General features: G+C 48.3%; 1 protein-coding gene across 2 annotated transcripts in view; it reads right to left on the bottom strand.

Annotated features, from left to right (window-relative positions):
- Positions 1-5661: 5661 nt before the first annotated feature.
- Positions 5662-13911, bottom strand: part of SNX11 (sorting nexin 11) — a 15835-nt gene continuing 7585 nt past the window's right edge. Inside the window, exons 7-13 of one of the 2 annotated variants that reach the window (XM_014740954.3) lie at positions 13540-13769; positions 10670-10724; positions 10136-10222; positions 9731-9831; positions 8383-8478; positions 7941-8153; positions 5662-7179 (exon numbers count right to left, since the gene is read on the bottom strand). In XM_014740954.3, the coding sequence (XP_014596440.1) occupies positions 6906-7179; positions 7941-8153; positions 8383-8478; positions 9731-9831; positions 10136-10222; positions 10670-10711 (813 nt within the window). In that variant the 5' untranslated portion in view covers positions 10712-10724; positions 13540-13769 and the 3' untranslated portion in view covers positions 5662-6905. The remainder of the gene's footprint in view (positions 7180-7940; positions 8154-8382; positions 8479-9730; positions 9832-10135; positions 10223-10669; positions 10725-13539; positions 13770-13911) is intronic. The other variant, XM_070226232.1, reaches the window with a different exon arrangement.

The following is a 13911-nucleotide window of genomic DNA, read 5'->3' as shown; positions in this document are numbered from 1 at the left end:
AAAAAGCAGCCCTCCCCAGAGGTCTCTCCTCCAGGAGCCGCTCTAGAAGGACGCAGCTTGAGTGGCGCTGATTTGCTAATTCCCAGAGCACCAGCAAAATCTGTCGAGCTGACTTTAGAAAAGCAGCCGTCTACACAGAGGATTATCCCTGCGACACAGCCCAGTGACTCCAGCTCATTTTCTAGTTTGTGGATTACCATAGTCCCTTGCTCCTCACCCTTCCCTCCTGCCCAGATATTTCATTTCCCATTAGAATTTACAGAGATTGGGTAGGGAGTTTGAAACTAACAAACACAAACAGGTTTTTCTTCTTCAAGGGAGTTATTCTCCCTATTAACCTATCAAAAACTAACTGTCTAGAAAACATGGTGTGTTTTTTCATTACTAAGAATCGATGACCATTCTTTTGCAACTCTTTGGGATTCAATTAATGATACATTTTAAGATATAGCCCATTTTGTTCAAAAATCTTTTACAAATATAATGCCCTCCCCCCAAAAAAACTATCATATTAGAGGAAACCGAGGTACAATTAATAGAGAGAACAGATCATTTATTTTCCAGATGGAGACACTTTTGAGATTGAAAAGGGAGTTTTTAATAAGGATGCCAAGCCCCCTGGGATGAGTGGTCCCTCTAAATATAAGGCCAAATGGGTTGCCCAGTCACCACAGGAGGCGGCGGCAGAGAGAGAGAGTACCTGGCTCTCCTGGTGCAACGCTTGGCAACGTCTCTTCTAATGAAGTCCTCTCTCTGCCCTGCAGGCCTGGTTCCTAGGCAAACTCTGCCAACTAGGCTTTCTTTTCCTGATGCCCAGGCTGTTCAGAGAGGCCTGATGTCTCTGGCATCAAGCTGCCTGTGGGGCTGGCTGGCTGTCAGCAGCTGTGTGTGTTCAGTTCCCTCATGGGGCCCCATCACAGCCCGCCACCCCTCCACCTGGCAGGTGCCACTGAGGGAAACATTTTTGTGGCACTGGGCAATAGTATGCCACTTCCTTACCTCCTGTTTTGGGAGTGAGTTCCAAGAGGCTTCTAGTGCTGGTCCTCAAAGACTGCATCTGGTTCCACTGTAGACGCTCGTAACCTGATGGTGAGCAGCTGGCCGGCCACCTTTCATCCCCACACATCCCATCGTGGAACAGAAAACAGGCTGCAAACACTTCCGTTTTACCCACGGTCAGACACTCTGGCATTGCTCTGCCTGGAACCATCAAGGTGGCACCACCTACATTTCCCGATGCCTCCCAGGGGGACCCTGCCAGGCCTGTCACTAACATATTCCACCTCTGGGATAGCGCCTGGCATCTGGAGATTTGAGATCATTTCTTCACCATCTCCAAGGTAATGCAGTAGAAGTTTAGGGGGCAGAACTTGGAGCTTATTACTTCATTCTGTTAGTGCAGGGTTTCTCAACCTGGCACTACTGACACTGTGGGCCAGAAAATTTTATGTTGCTGGGGCATTGTTCAGCAAGATCACTGGTCCCTACCACTAGATGCTAGTACCACTCCCCCCAGTTCTGGCCACCAAAAATGACTCCAGACATTGCCAAATGTCCCCTGGGAAAGCACCTCTGGTCGAGAACCACTGTGTCAGGGCATTTGGGTGTGCTTAGGGCCAAGCAGAGAGAAAGTGCCCTGCCTTCTAGAAGTCTGTGCTTAGTGATACGGAGAAGTTTACAACTAGGTTCGGCAGAGAGAATAAATGCCGTGAATTCCTCAGGGTCTAAGAACCAGCAAGCCAGCCCCTGCGCTCCACAAGCACGAGCACCTCTGAGACCCGCTCGCCTGCACTGCCGCAGACTTCACTACAGAAATGTTCCCAAATGAATAGGCCCATACTTGCCGATTCAGAGAGCTGCTTAGAGTGAGTCTCTCACGCCTAGAGCTCTGTGGTTACTAGTCTTATTTCCCTTTTCTGTGACAGAAATCTATAAGGGGAGCCCTGAAACTCTTGATCAGGACCAAGTGAAACGCTGTGTGTTCAGAGCAAGACACACAGGTCATAGGAACGACACAGAAGACAGCGGCAGCCCAGCGGACTGCGCGGGTTCCCTCCGCTTTGCACTGAGCAGGGCTGGGGCAGCGCTGACTGCAGTCCCCAGACAGAAGCGGGGAGAGTCGGGACAGATTGTCATCTTGCGGCTGTGATTTTCCTGGTCCTTCATGTTAGTTTAGGGGAAAGTTTTCTCATGCAAAATGACTCCCAAGAGCTCTGTCAAGAACCAAAATTATAAAACAAAACACAACCAAAACTCAGTGCCTTCCCAGGAGGCCAGGATAGGATGAGGGTCCACTGCCTTTGTTGCTGCCGCCTGCACAGGCCAGACAGAAGGGCCATCGCTGCCCTCGTGCCAGCCAGAGCCTGTCAATGCTGCCTCCCCTGGGCCCTGAATCCGAGGCACCTGGAAGGGTTATTAGCAGGATTGGAACTCATCCCTCTGCTGGGACTAGATCATAATTACAGTAATTTTCTAACAGAGCTCAGCAGTAGGACTGTTTAATCAGCATCTGACTCCCTTGTGCTCCCAGCCCTCATCACTCAAGGAGAGGAGTGGGATGGCTCTTAAAGAGACAGTGCCCGCCTTTCAGCGTTTTGAACAGATGTGCCCTAATTGGTAGAATATATCTAAGTCTCGTAGCTTACGGCAGGCAGGTTGCATTGCCTCCGACAAACCACCTCAGGCCCTCACTATTCTGGGCCTTCTGCTGGAGGGATTCAGGTCAGGCTGCTGGGGCCTGGCTTCCCACGCCAACCTGGCCACCAGGGGAGGGGACACACACAGGGCTAGAGCACCTATGGAAGAATCCAAACCAGCTGGCTCTTCCAAACGGATGGTATGAAGGAAGAAGTGCTTGCCTGAAGGACGGCAAGGAGGGACTTGACAGCCACAGAGAAGAAATTTGGGCTGGCGGCTTCCCATAACCCACAGATTACCGACACATCTCATGTCCCTGCCCTTCCAGGAGAAAAACCTTACACTTTCAGATAGTCTGAATTCTCACCCTCGAGCTCTCCCATCCCTCCTTATTATTCATGCCCCTTTCACTGCTATGGAAGTACCCCTCTTTTTTCCTCCTTTGCGTGCGGAAGTGGACCAGGTCTCCCCTGAGCGGAAGGGAAGTAAAATCATTCACTGTGCTCAGAGTCAGCAGCACTCTGTCTCCTGAAAGGTGTGGCTCTTGCTATCCTTCTGAGCATAAATTGTCCATGTTTATTCTATCCTGAGATTTGAGTTTCTAGCTTTCCAGCTCCAAATGCATTCCAGCCATTAAGGTGGAACTGGTTTTCCCCAAGATGTTATTTCTCTAATAAAATGCTAGGACTGGCCTGTTGGTAAACCAAATGCATACTTGGTCTTTGTAGCAGTTCCCTTAGAGATAAGAGCAGAAGTGGGGAAGGAAGGAAGAGATAAGAGATAAGAGGTGGGCTTCCAAAGCGGGTTAGGAAACCCTCAGGGAAGAAGGTGCAGTGGTAAGGAGAACAAGAAAGGGGAAGCTCATCCACAACTCAAAGAAAGGTTACCTTGAGCTAGGCGACGTGCCCGCTACAGAGCAGAGTCTCTGCTATCAGAGCCCCCCACCCCCCCCACCACGGGTGGCTGAGGATCAGTGCCCGGCTTGACAGAGGAAGTCACTATCTCCGCTGCAGTGGTTATCTGCTTGGCTTTAGCTGCGTCTCACACATAAATCCGCAGATGCCATCCAGGCCCTGAATGAATGCCCCCACAGCCTCCATGAGGCGGACCAGGAGCTGGGCTGTTTCCATTTCTACCTCCAACCCCACCTCACACCCTTCCGGCGCACTGTCCTCCCCAACCAAAGGGTGTTAAGACTATTCAGCAAGAGCCGAGGCAATAAACAAATTCACAAACATGGAGCTAACTTAATGTCCACTCAGAGTGTTCAAAAGTCATGATCACCTCCCGAGCAAAGCTCCCAGAGAGGGCAGGAGGTGCCCAGGACTCAGTTGTGTGGATCTAAGGCCTCAGCAGTCAGCAAACTGAGGACTGTGGAGGAGCTCTGACTTCTGAGAACAACTGAAAAGCTCTGCAGGGGAATTTTTTTCCTTGAGTAGTAGTGGGTTTATTTTAGCTTTTTAAAAAAAGTTGGAGGGGGAGGAAAAATTCTTGTCTTACTGAGCTTAGAAAGTACCTCTCACATGAGCAGATTGTACCACCACCTAAAAACATGCTTTTTAAAAACCACGCTCAGCTCAGTTTCCTCAGCTCGAAAATGAGTGCAACACTTGCCCTGCCCTCCTCACTGGACACTGAGGTCAAATAAAATGATGCGTATGAAACTATTTCCCTACAAGAAAATACCCCATCTCCTCCCCAAAATTTCTTATCATAAACACACACATATACTTCCTTCCACCAAACAAAAGCGAAACCCATGGGCTTGGGATTACTTCTCCTGGGTAACAGGAGAGGACTAGACTTGGGCCATGGACGTAGCCGTCAGAAGAAAGGGGACTAACCCAGGCACAGAACCTACCTCGAACCTAAATTCTAACAGAAAAGCCAGTAGGCCGCCTCCCCCAGTAGCTTCCCATCTTCCACCTGGAGGTCATCAGCCATGGTGGCCAGGCCCTAGTACACACAGGGACAGAGCAAAGCACGAGAGGCTAATGGCATTGCCTGGATGGGGAGTAAAATCCATCCTTGCTGTTTTTCTGGTAACTCCAGGCCCGTATTATTAGATAACTCTTCCCTTCTTAGGACATCTCCTTCCGTGGCCTACACTTAGCTCTGCACAAGACAGTGAGGGGATGGTGCCTGGCCTTAGATTAACTGAGGTGCTTTTGTATGCACTGCTGTTAATGGATCATTTAAAAAGCCGAGAGTCAGAAAAATCGCATCCGTGTCTGAACGGCTCCTGCTGCCCCAGCAGCCTACCCTGCTGGCAGAACTCGCTGCTGAGCACCAGCTCCAGGAAGAAAAGGAGCGAACACAAGAAGGCCAACCCAGCTTGCTGTTTTTTTGGCTGAGTAGGGAATTGACACAGACCACCTCCGGCTCCTGTCTGGAAGTTTCGAGATCAGAGAGCTTCAGGCACAGCTGGGTTCACAGCTGCACCATTTGGAGCATTGGACTCATTAATATTCATGAGTCATCCCCACCAATCGGCAGAGCGGATGCCATTAGCTTAGCATCTGTCGGGTTTTTGTGAGGGTTGTGTATGGAGTTTTTTTTCCCTTTTAAATGAACTTCTTCTGACATTTTGGATTTGCCTCTGTAGGTTTTCTATCCTCGCCGTGCTCTGCTGCATCATATAAAGGAGAGACCCAGGGGAGGCGGGCAGGGAAGAGGCATGAGTCCCAGCCAGGGCTCTGCATCTGCCTGTTGACAAACTTTATTTCTCTTTCAGCACCTGGCACCTCAGACAGGCTGTGAGCAGGGAAGCAGCATCAGGTAAATTATACCTAACAAGGTTCACGCCCGTAACTGGGAGAAGAGCTGGATCCTGGCTCTTCGGAAGACAATCCTTCCTCCAGTGGTGAACCTGAGCTGCACACACAATGCAGGAGAGCTGCAGTGCACAGTCCTGAACCATTATTTCCACGCTGATAAATTCATGATTTATGAAAGTAACTACTGCCAGCCCTCACTCCCTCCTTCTCTGCTACAGCTTGTTAGACACAAATTGCAACAACAGTCTTAAATACTTGAATTTTATTTCAGGCCAAAGCCCCTCAACTCTGAACTAAATGCCATGACAGTCCCACAGCATAGGCTGGTAGTAGAAGAGCCCACAGACGGGGTGGGATGGCCAGAGGAGGGGGGAGTGGGCGAGAAGGAGAAGAACCACACACACAAACCTAAGTGCCGAGCAACGCAGAATGCCAGTGGCACTCGTCTCCTACCAGCTCTGGCTCTCAGTGGAGAGGAGTTACGGCAGCAGGAGGGCAGAATGCCTCATTGTCTGAAGGAAGTCGTGCTGTCCTCATCTCCATCCCCAGAGCCCTCTCTCCAGGCAGAAACAAAGCCCTTGCACCCCAATGGACTGAACATACCGCCTCCCTGCAAGGCAGCAGAGGACCACTCTAGGGGCTGAAGCCCTGGGGACAGGGAGCTCTTACTAAGGGAGAAGAAAAGGATTCAAAAAAGAAAGGAGCCCACACTAACCCAGCCAAAAAGACAGTCACGTCTCTGCTTTATAACTAGAAGAGAGAATGATAGCCCAGGACAGTCTTTTTCCAAAACAAAGCCCCTGAGCTGTTGCCTTTCCTCTGGCCATGACCAACCCCTTCTCTTTCATGGATGGCCATGAGCTATTTCATGGGTCTCAGGCCCCACACAGCCAGGCTGAGGTCTCGGGATACACAGGAAAGCCCAGCAACAGGAGTCACAGCACCATTCCATTCAGTGGCATGAGTGGAGGAGAAACAAGGAGGTGGGAGAAGAAACGTTCAGCAGCCCGGCCATGCAAGGAGGCAGGCAAGAGGCCAGCCTCCCAGAAACAGAGCGCTCCAGGGGCTGCAGCAGAATCAGAGCCAGAGGAACTACAGCTGCACAAGCATTTCTGTTGCAACAACATTCGATACAGCAGCTTAAAATCGGCCACTTACAGGTCCCCAAAACCAGTCACCTGAGGCAGTGCTCCTGGGCCCATTAAGAAACATCTAAAGAAACTCAGGTCCAGGGAAAGTAAATATGAGGTTCTATTCAAAACCAACAGCCCCTGGGCCTTATGCTTAACTTACAAACATCTGCACAGTGTTTATTCCTATGGAGGAAGCTTGAGGAGTTGTCGTGACCGACCTCTGTGCAACCAACCTGAGCAGACGCAACTGTAAGACACTAAGCGGCCCAGCCTCCGACACCTGTCCTGTGCCCGATCCCACCCGAGCAAGTCTCCGTGCCTGCATCTTCTCTGTCCACCTCGGAGCAGAACCCAGAGCTCACTTTTCCAAAACTGCTTCTAACTGACCAGGGTCCAAAGGCACAGCATGGTCCCCTCCCACGGCCCTCCTCACAGGCTGAGGAGCAGAGAGTCCCTCATCAGGTCTTGCAAGACCACAGCATGATGGTGAGGAGGAGGGTGCGAGAGGGGGGCTTTCCAAGCAAGGAGCCTCAGAGTCAACAACAGGAGCCCACACCTCAAAATGGTCCTTTTCTTCCCCAGGAGGTGGCGAAGGAGAGCTCCTCCTGCCTGATCTTGGAAGAAAGCAGCAACTGGAAAAGAGTAGGAAAGGGAAAAGAAGGGCATGAACAGATAAACAAAAGTGAATGGATAAACATGGGTGAACAAACAAACAAAACGTGGAACATCTACACTAATGGAATAGTATTCAGCCATAAAAAGGAATTAAGTACTGATACACACGACAACGTGGATGAACCTTGAAAACACGCTAAGTGAAAGAAGCCAGTCACAAAAGACCACATATTGTATGATTCCATTTCTGTGAAACGTCCAGAATAGGCAAATCCATAGACACGGAATGTAGATTAGCGGTTACCAGGAGCTAGGGGTTGGGGAAAATGGGGAGTCACTGCTAATGGGTACAAAGTTTCTTTTGGGGTGATGAAAATGTTCTAAAATCGACTGTGGTGACTGATGATTGCACAACTTTGTGAATAAACTAAAGCTACTAAATTGTACACTAAAAGACTGAATTTTATGGTCTATGAATTATATCTCAATAAAGTTATTTAAAAAAATGGGGGTGAGAGGAATAAGGAACAGAATAAACAAGAAAGCCTTCTTTTCTTTCTCCCCAGGTCTCAACAGGAGCGCCTGCTGCCCAGGGATGGTTAATACAGACCTACAGACCCTCATGCATGGGATGAGAGAACCATGCACAGGAGAACGAGGCCTCTTCTGAAAAGCTACCAATGCTGCGACATTACTTTCTCTATCAAATGAACACCACGCTGACCCAGGTTACAGTAATCCTAGCCCCCAGTGTCTCAAAACAGAGAGCTTCAGTTACCTCTTAGGCTGGTCTCCCTTAGCCAGGTGAGCAGACCCCTGCCTCTCTTCCTGGACCCAGCCACAGTTTGACATAGCATAGCGAAGAATGGCATCGGAAACGGTCATGGGGCTTCGGCCCTGGACACAGGCTTCTATCTCAGGCACTGAGAGCTGGCTTTGCAGGAAGAGGTGTAACTGGCTGTCTGACAGGAGGACCACACTCTGCAGGACCCTGGGGCAAACACAGGTAGCACAACACAGAGCATCACCTGAGGAGTTGCTCTCCCTAGCCCCATCCTCTGAATGGTTGCTGGCCTGAGGGAGCGCTCAAGGCAGGAGGGTGTGAGAAAGGCATCGACCACAAATGCGCCTGTATGTTCAAAGGGGCCATCTTGCCTGGCACCTTCCCCCTCTGTGCCCCCACCCCAGGCGGCAAGTGCTAGCCCACTACGTCCACTCACTTTTCAAGGAAGTGCTGCAGCCCTTGTCTTCGCTTCTCAATGAACTCATCTGAGTTGCCAAAGAAGGCTGACTTCCCAGGAAGTTCAGGTACAGGCCTGTTGGGTGGGTTCACATAATGTAACATCCAAGATAAATGTAACATCTAAGACATTCACCCCAGCCCCTGATCAAGGAAATCCCCTAAAAAGATGCACAAATCAATACAAACAGCTTTTAATAAGGGGGGGGCTTAACATTGACTGACTGCATCCCGTGTGTCAATCACTGTGCTAAATATTTTATGAACTTTATTTCACTTGATCCTCCCCAAAACGCTGTGAGAAAGATATTAGTGTTCCTACTTTAGCAGTAAGGAAATGGAATCAGAGAAGTTAAGTAAATATCCCACTGTCACACAGCTAGTAAGCAGCAGAGCTGGTATTTGAACCAAGTCTACGACTTCAAAACTCCATGCTGCTATACTACATTGCTTACAAAACCCACTCCCACCATCAACTATTATTTTAAAAAGGAAGAAACTTGTACTTGGAGACATGGAAAATGCTGAGTCCTTGTGTGTAAATTAAGACTGCTTACTCCAGTGCCAGAAGGTCATATGCTTGGAATTTTCTAAAAGTAGCTGAGTTGCAGTCATCCACAAACTCTTTCAAACTCCCTAACTTCTCTTATGAAGCACAGCGCATACTTGTAAAAACAGGCCAGGCTAGAAGATGCAGGACCTGTCAGAGCAAGGCCCACTGGCTTCTGAGGGTCTGACCCACGACACCAGCCCCATCAGTCCCACATGCTACCTAACTGGCTAGGTCATCAACAGGCCAGCCATCACCAGGGCTTCAGTGACCATCCTGTGGTGGAATCATTGCTCTAAATTGTCTCCAGTTCTAGGACTTATTTGTGGAGTGCAGGTGTGGAACAATGCTGCTTTTCCTAAAGGTCTCAGTCTGTTATGTCTTTGGAAAAGGGGCTCCACACCAAAAAAAGAAAATCACAACTTTTACATGTCAAATGGACAGAAATATCTGGTAAATCAGTCCAGGTGCTAAAAAGTTTCTGATAACCAGTGATAAGCATATTTAAAATGCTAGCCATGTATTTGTTTAGCTGTAGACAAATACGCACATAAAAAACAAAATATTTTTGATATTTGTATAGCTTTGTTAGGTCAAAATACTAGAAATAAGAACTGTGTCTTTACTTTTTTCACTGACTTGAAAACATAATTTAAGAACACACAATTTCCTTAGTGCCTTGCAGATTGCCAAGTTTTCTTCATTGTAAACTCCAGTTCCCAAAGAGGTGCCCCAAAAGCCCGTCTAGAACGCAGGAAGAAAGCATGAGGAAACTCACACTAAACCCGCGTTTCTCTGTAACTGCTTTCTCAGCCACACGAACTCACGGTAGCGGCGACGCACACAGGACGTCTTGGCAGTAAAGGCCTTGCTGTTGGTCTACAGGAGGAAGTAAATGAAAAGGGTTTGGGGGGAAAACCAAGTTGACGTGAACTCCCCATCGTCACTCTCACTGAAGATCCAAGCCACCAGGCCACAGTCCTGATCAGGGGCTCCAACTAGAGCAAGGTGCCACCAGGCAGCCTGAAAGCAGCTCTCGGGCACACCCAAAGCCCGCCTTCCTCTCCTCCCTCCCTCCTCTTCTGTCTCGGACCTGTCAAAGACACCCACAAACAGGACCCACCTCACCACTGGCCCTCAGCCCTGGCGAGTGTTGACCAGCAGAGAAGTCGGATGCACTTACATGGAGGAATATCTTATAATCCACATAAGAATTCCAAGAGCCCTCATTCTGCACACGGGGGTCCTGAACTCGCACAGTGATCACCTCCTGAAGGTAAGAAATGCTCCTTTAGCCTCAGCTCAGCCACATAGCAAGGCACTTTTGACAACACAGGTTGCCAGATTTTTCCACTCAGACAGCATCAACTTTCCTTCATTTGTTCATTTATTCATTCACTTCAACAAATATTTATGTGACCACTCACTGTGCGTCAGGCATTGTTCTAAGGCGCTAGGAGTAGGACAGGAACAAGAGACAAAAATCCTGGCCTTCATGAAGCTTTCTTTCTACTACTTTCCAATGAATGGAAAAGTTAATCAAAATGGAACCTCATTTTCCAGTAAGGCCTTTACTACCGATTTCCTTCCGGCTTTATTTTGAGCTCATCAGAATCAAGGTATTACTGTCAGAAGACCACCACCGAGCAATGACTTGCATCTTCTCCCAAGTCCCCTCAGCCTTTACCTACCTGTTCCCTGGAGACCACACGCTTACCTCCTGCTCTTGGTTCTCCAACATCTTACACCAAAAGCCCATTGGAAGAAAGCATCTGACAAGAGACAGAAGACACAGGAACAATCATGGTGAGTATGCTTTTATTCTTATCAGTCCTTACCAGGGAAAAACCCTGAAAAATTTTAATCGACCCCCAGGGAATCCCAGGTAACTTTTTTTATTCTTTTGTAAAACTTAAGAGGAAGTAAAAAAGAAACCTCCCTTACATTAGCTCAGGGCTAAGCTAAAAGCCCTGGGGGATTTACCTCCCCTCTCAGCCCACGGTCGGGACCCCTACCTAGGCTACCTCTAGCCAAAGTATGTCGGGTCTGCACAGTGTTCACCTCAGGCAGCCAGAACCGGCAGGTTGGGCTGTAAAACCTTTCAGTCTGAGGACAGCAGGCAAAGGAGTGTCTTGTGGACACACAGCACAGCTTTGCAAGTGAGCCTAACATCGCCCCCTCCTGGCTGTTTAAGTACAACCAAGCCTCCATGAACACCAGTGCTCCCAAGTCTCTCTTTGTCTTGCTAACAACAGTCACCTCCCCAGAGGTAAATCACAGAGCTGGAGAGCTCTGGGAGCACCTGAGTGGGCTGCACAGTTTCGACCTTGCCTTATCTAACCCATTCTCCGGAACCCTAGCCGATGGTTCTAATTATTTCCTCTCTCAACATGCCATCCGGTTTGTACCTCTGCCCAAGCAGCCCACAGCTGCGCAGGTCGACTCAGGATGTTTTCTGCTCCTTTATAAAGATTCATTAAAGCCCAAGCCTCTGATTTCCCCCAGTGTGGCAGTTTACATGTGCAGCGACATCGCCCACTCTGACAAGGGGACCATGAAGGCTGCAGCACAGGGTTACTCAAGTCCAAAGGGGCCCATGATGTCACCTTCTGTTAAAATACAGCACTAATCTTGTTCCTCCTAGAACCACTCCAACAGCATCCACCCTGGCTGCCGCCTCCACCCCCTTCTCCTCTCTTAAGAGAGAAACAATAAGGTTTAATTTCCCTTTCCAATTTACCTTGAAATGAAAACTGACTTCAGCCAATATGTACTGCCAACAAATGATTCGGGCTGGCTCCTGGGAAAATGAGACTATCTCTATGCTCTCCTTCGCCTCCCCCCATGCCCATTCACACACCCACTCATTTTTACAGTCCCACAATTAATTTTAAACACATTCTCTTATTAGTTCTGCCTTACCATTAGAAGAGTGTGTAATGAGTTTCCTTCCATTTTATGTTTTGCTAACACAAGGCTAATGTTTCAAAAGAAGGGGAACTCATTTATACCACAAAATTAGCAGAGCAAACAGCTTTTCCAATTCTTTCCAGTACACCAGAAGGTCTCTCTACACATAGACACTGCATGCAGAGACAAAGCAGCATGGTCTATGACAAAATTGGGCTATACCGTCGAGCGAACCGGAGGTTTTGTGATTGCAATACCATCTTAAACAGTGTTCTTGCTGACAATCTGATTTTTCATCTGATGCAGTCACCATCGCAAAGGGGTCCTGAACTGAAAGGTAGGAAATGCCAATTCCATAACAAGTGACGTATAACATCCTGGAGGTAAGCAGTCAAACGGCTGTGACCGAAAGAAACAGGCCGACTCGCTGTGAACAATTAACCTCCTCAGATTAAAAAAAATTTTCTTTTCAGGGCCGGCCCCACGGCTGAGTAGTCAACCTCACGTGCTCCGCTTCGGTGGCCCAGGGTTTCCCCCGTTCAGATCCTGGGCGTGGACATGGTACCGCTCATCAGGCCATGCTGATAGTACAGCCAGAAGGACCTACAACTAGAATATACAACTATGTACTGGGGGGGCTTTAGGGAGAAGAAGGGGGGAGAAAAAAAAAAGATTGGCAACAGATGTTAGCTCAGGTGCCAATCTTTAAAAAAAAAATTCCTCTTCTCTTTTCAGGCATTTGGGAAATTGCCAGCACAGGAGCAGAGAGTTAAATATTCTGAAGTGTCTTTTCACAAAAGTAACATTAGGAAAGATGATGACAAGGAATCACAGTTATCCACACATTCAGCGGAGCTCACGCATCTCCTGGGCCTAGAAAAGTTTGCCAAATTCAGCATCATAATTTAGTAACTAAATGGTCATCATTCTCGGGGTCAAGAAGAATTGCCTAGGGCTCTGCACTACCTCCTAGCCAAGTTCCTCTCTTTTCCTTTGGGGCTAATACTACTTAGAAACAATCCTAGGACCCCCAAGATGCTGTATACTTAAATCTAAGTTCAAAGGGGACTAAGGAAGTTCCAATTGTAACTTTCCTTAAAAACACTGGAACAAATACAGAAACCCAGACTCCAAGTAATAATTTCTAGCAACTACTATTCTCCATCAGCTTCCTACCCACAGATGCCACTCCTCAGACGGAAATGAAGTTCAGTTCTGCCCTTGGAGGGAAAGGAGGAAGTTCTTAACGTTAGTTCCATAATCTGGGAGATAGATCTCTATGTCACCCAAATAAGGATAGAGTCAGTGAGCCTCTCAGCTATTTATACAACTCACTAAGAGCTAGCCACATTTCCCAGGCCCCTTCAATCGCATCTGAAGTTTCCTTTACTTTTTCCACCTGCACCAGCACCAACAGCCCCGTGGAGAACCCAGTTGTTTGCTGTTTACAAAGCAGCTTCCTTGTCAAGTTTCCCAATGTCATTACAATTCAAGGTAGCAATTCAAGGCTTTACCCCACCATTTTCACACCCATTTAAACTACTTCAAGGGGCCGGCCAGGGGGTGTAGTGGTTAAGTTCGCATTCCGCTTCGGTTGCCCAGGGTTCATGGGTTTGAATCCCTGGTAAGGACCTACACACTGCTCATCAAGCCATGCCGTGGCAGCGTCCTACATACCAAACAGAGGAAGACTGGCACAGATGTTCGCTCAGGGACAATCTTCTTCAAGCAAAAGAGAAGGGGCTGGCCCATGACGGAGTGGTTAAAGTTCCACGCAACCTGCTAAAGGTTCCTCTTCGGACCCCAGGCGTGGACCTACTCCGCTCATCAGCCTTGCTGTGGAGGCATCCCACATACAAAATAAAGGAAGATTGGCACGGATGTCAGCTCAGGGTGAATCTTCCTCACTAAAAAAATAAAAACAAAAAAAAAGCCAAAGAGGAAGAGTGGCAAAAGATGTTCGCTCAGGGCCAATCTTCCTCACCAAAATAAATAAACAAACAACCTCAAGAGACAGGTTAAAAAATAAATCAAATGATAAAAGTATAT

The sequence above is a fragment of the Equus caballus genome, chromosome 11 (assembly GCF_041296265.1).
Source record: "Equus caballus isolate H_3958 breed thoroughbred chromosome 11, TB-T2T, whole genome shotgun sequence".
In the NCBI taxonomy this organism is placed as follows: Eukaryota; Metazoa; Chordata; class Mammalia; order Perissodactyla; family Equidae; genus Equus; species Equus caballus.
Note: the sequence above shows the minus strand (reverse complement) of the source record. Positions and strands in the feature narration are given on the sequence as shown.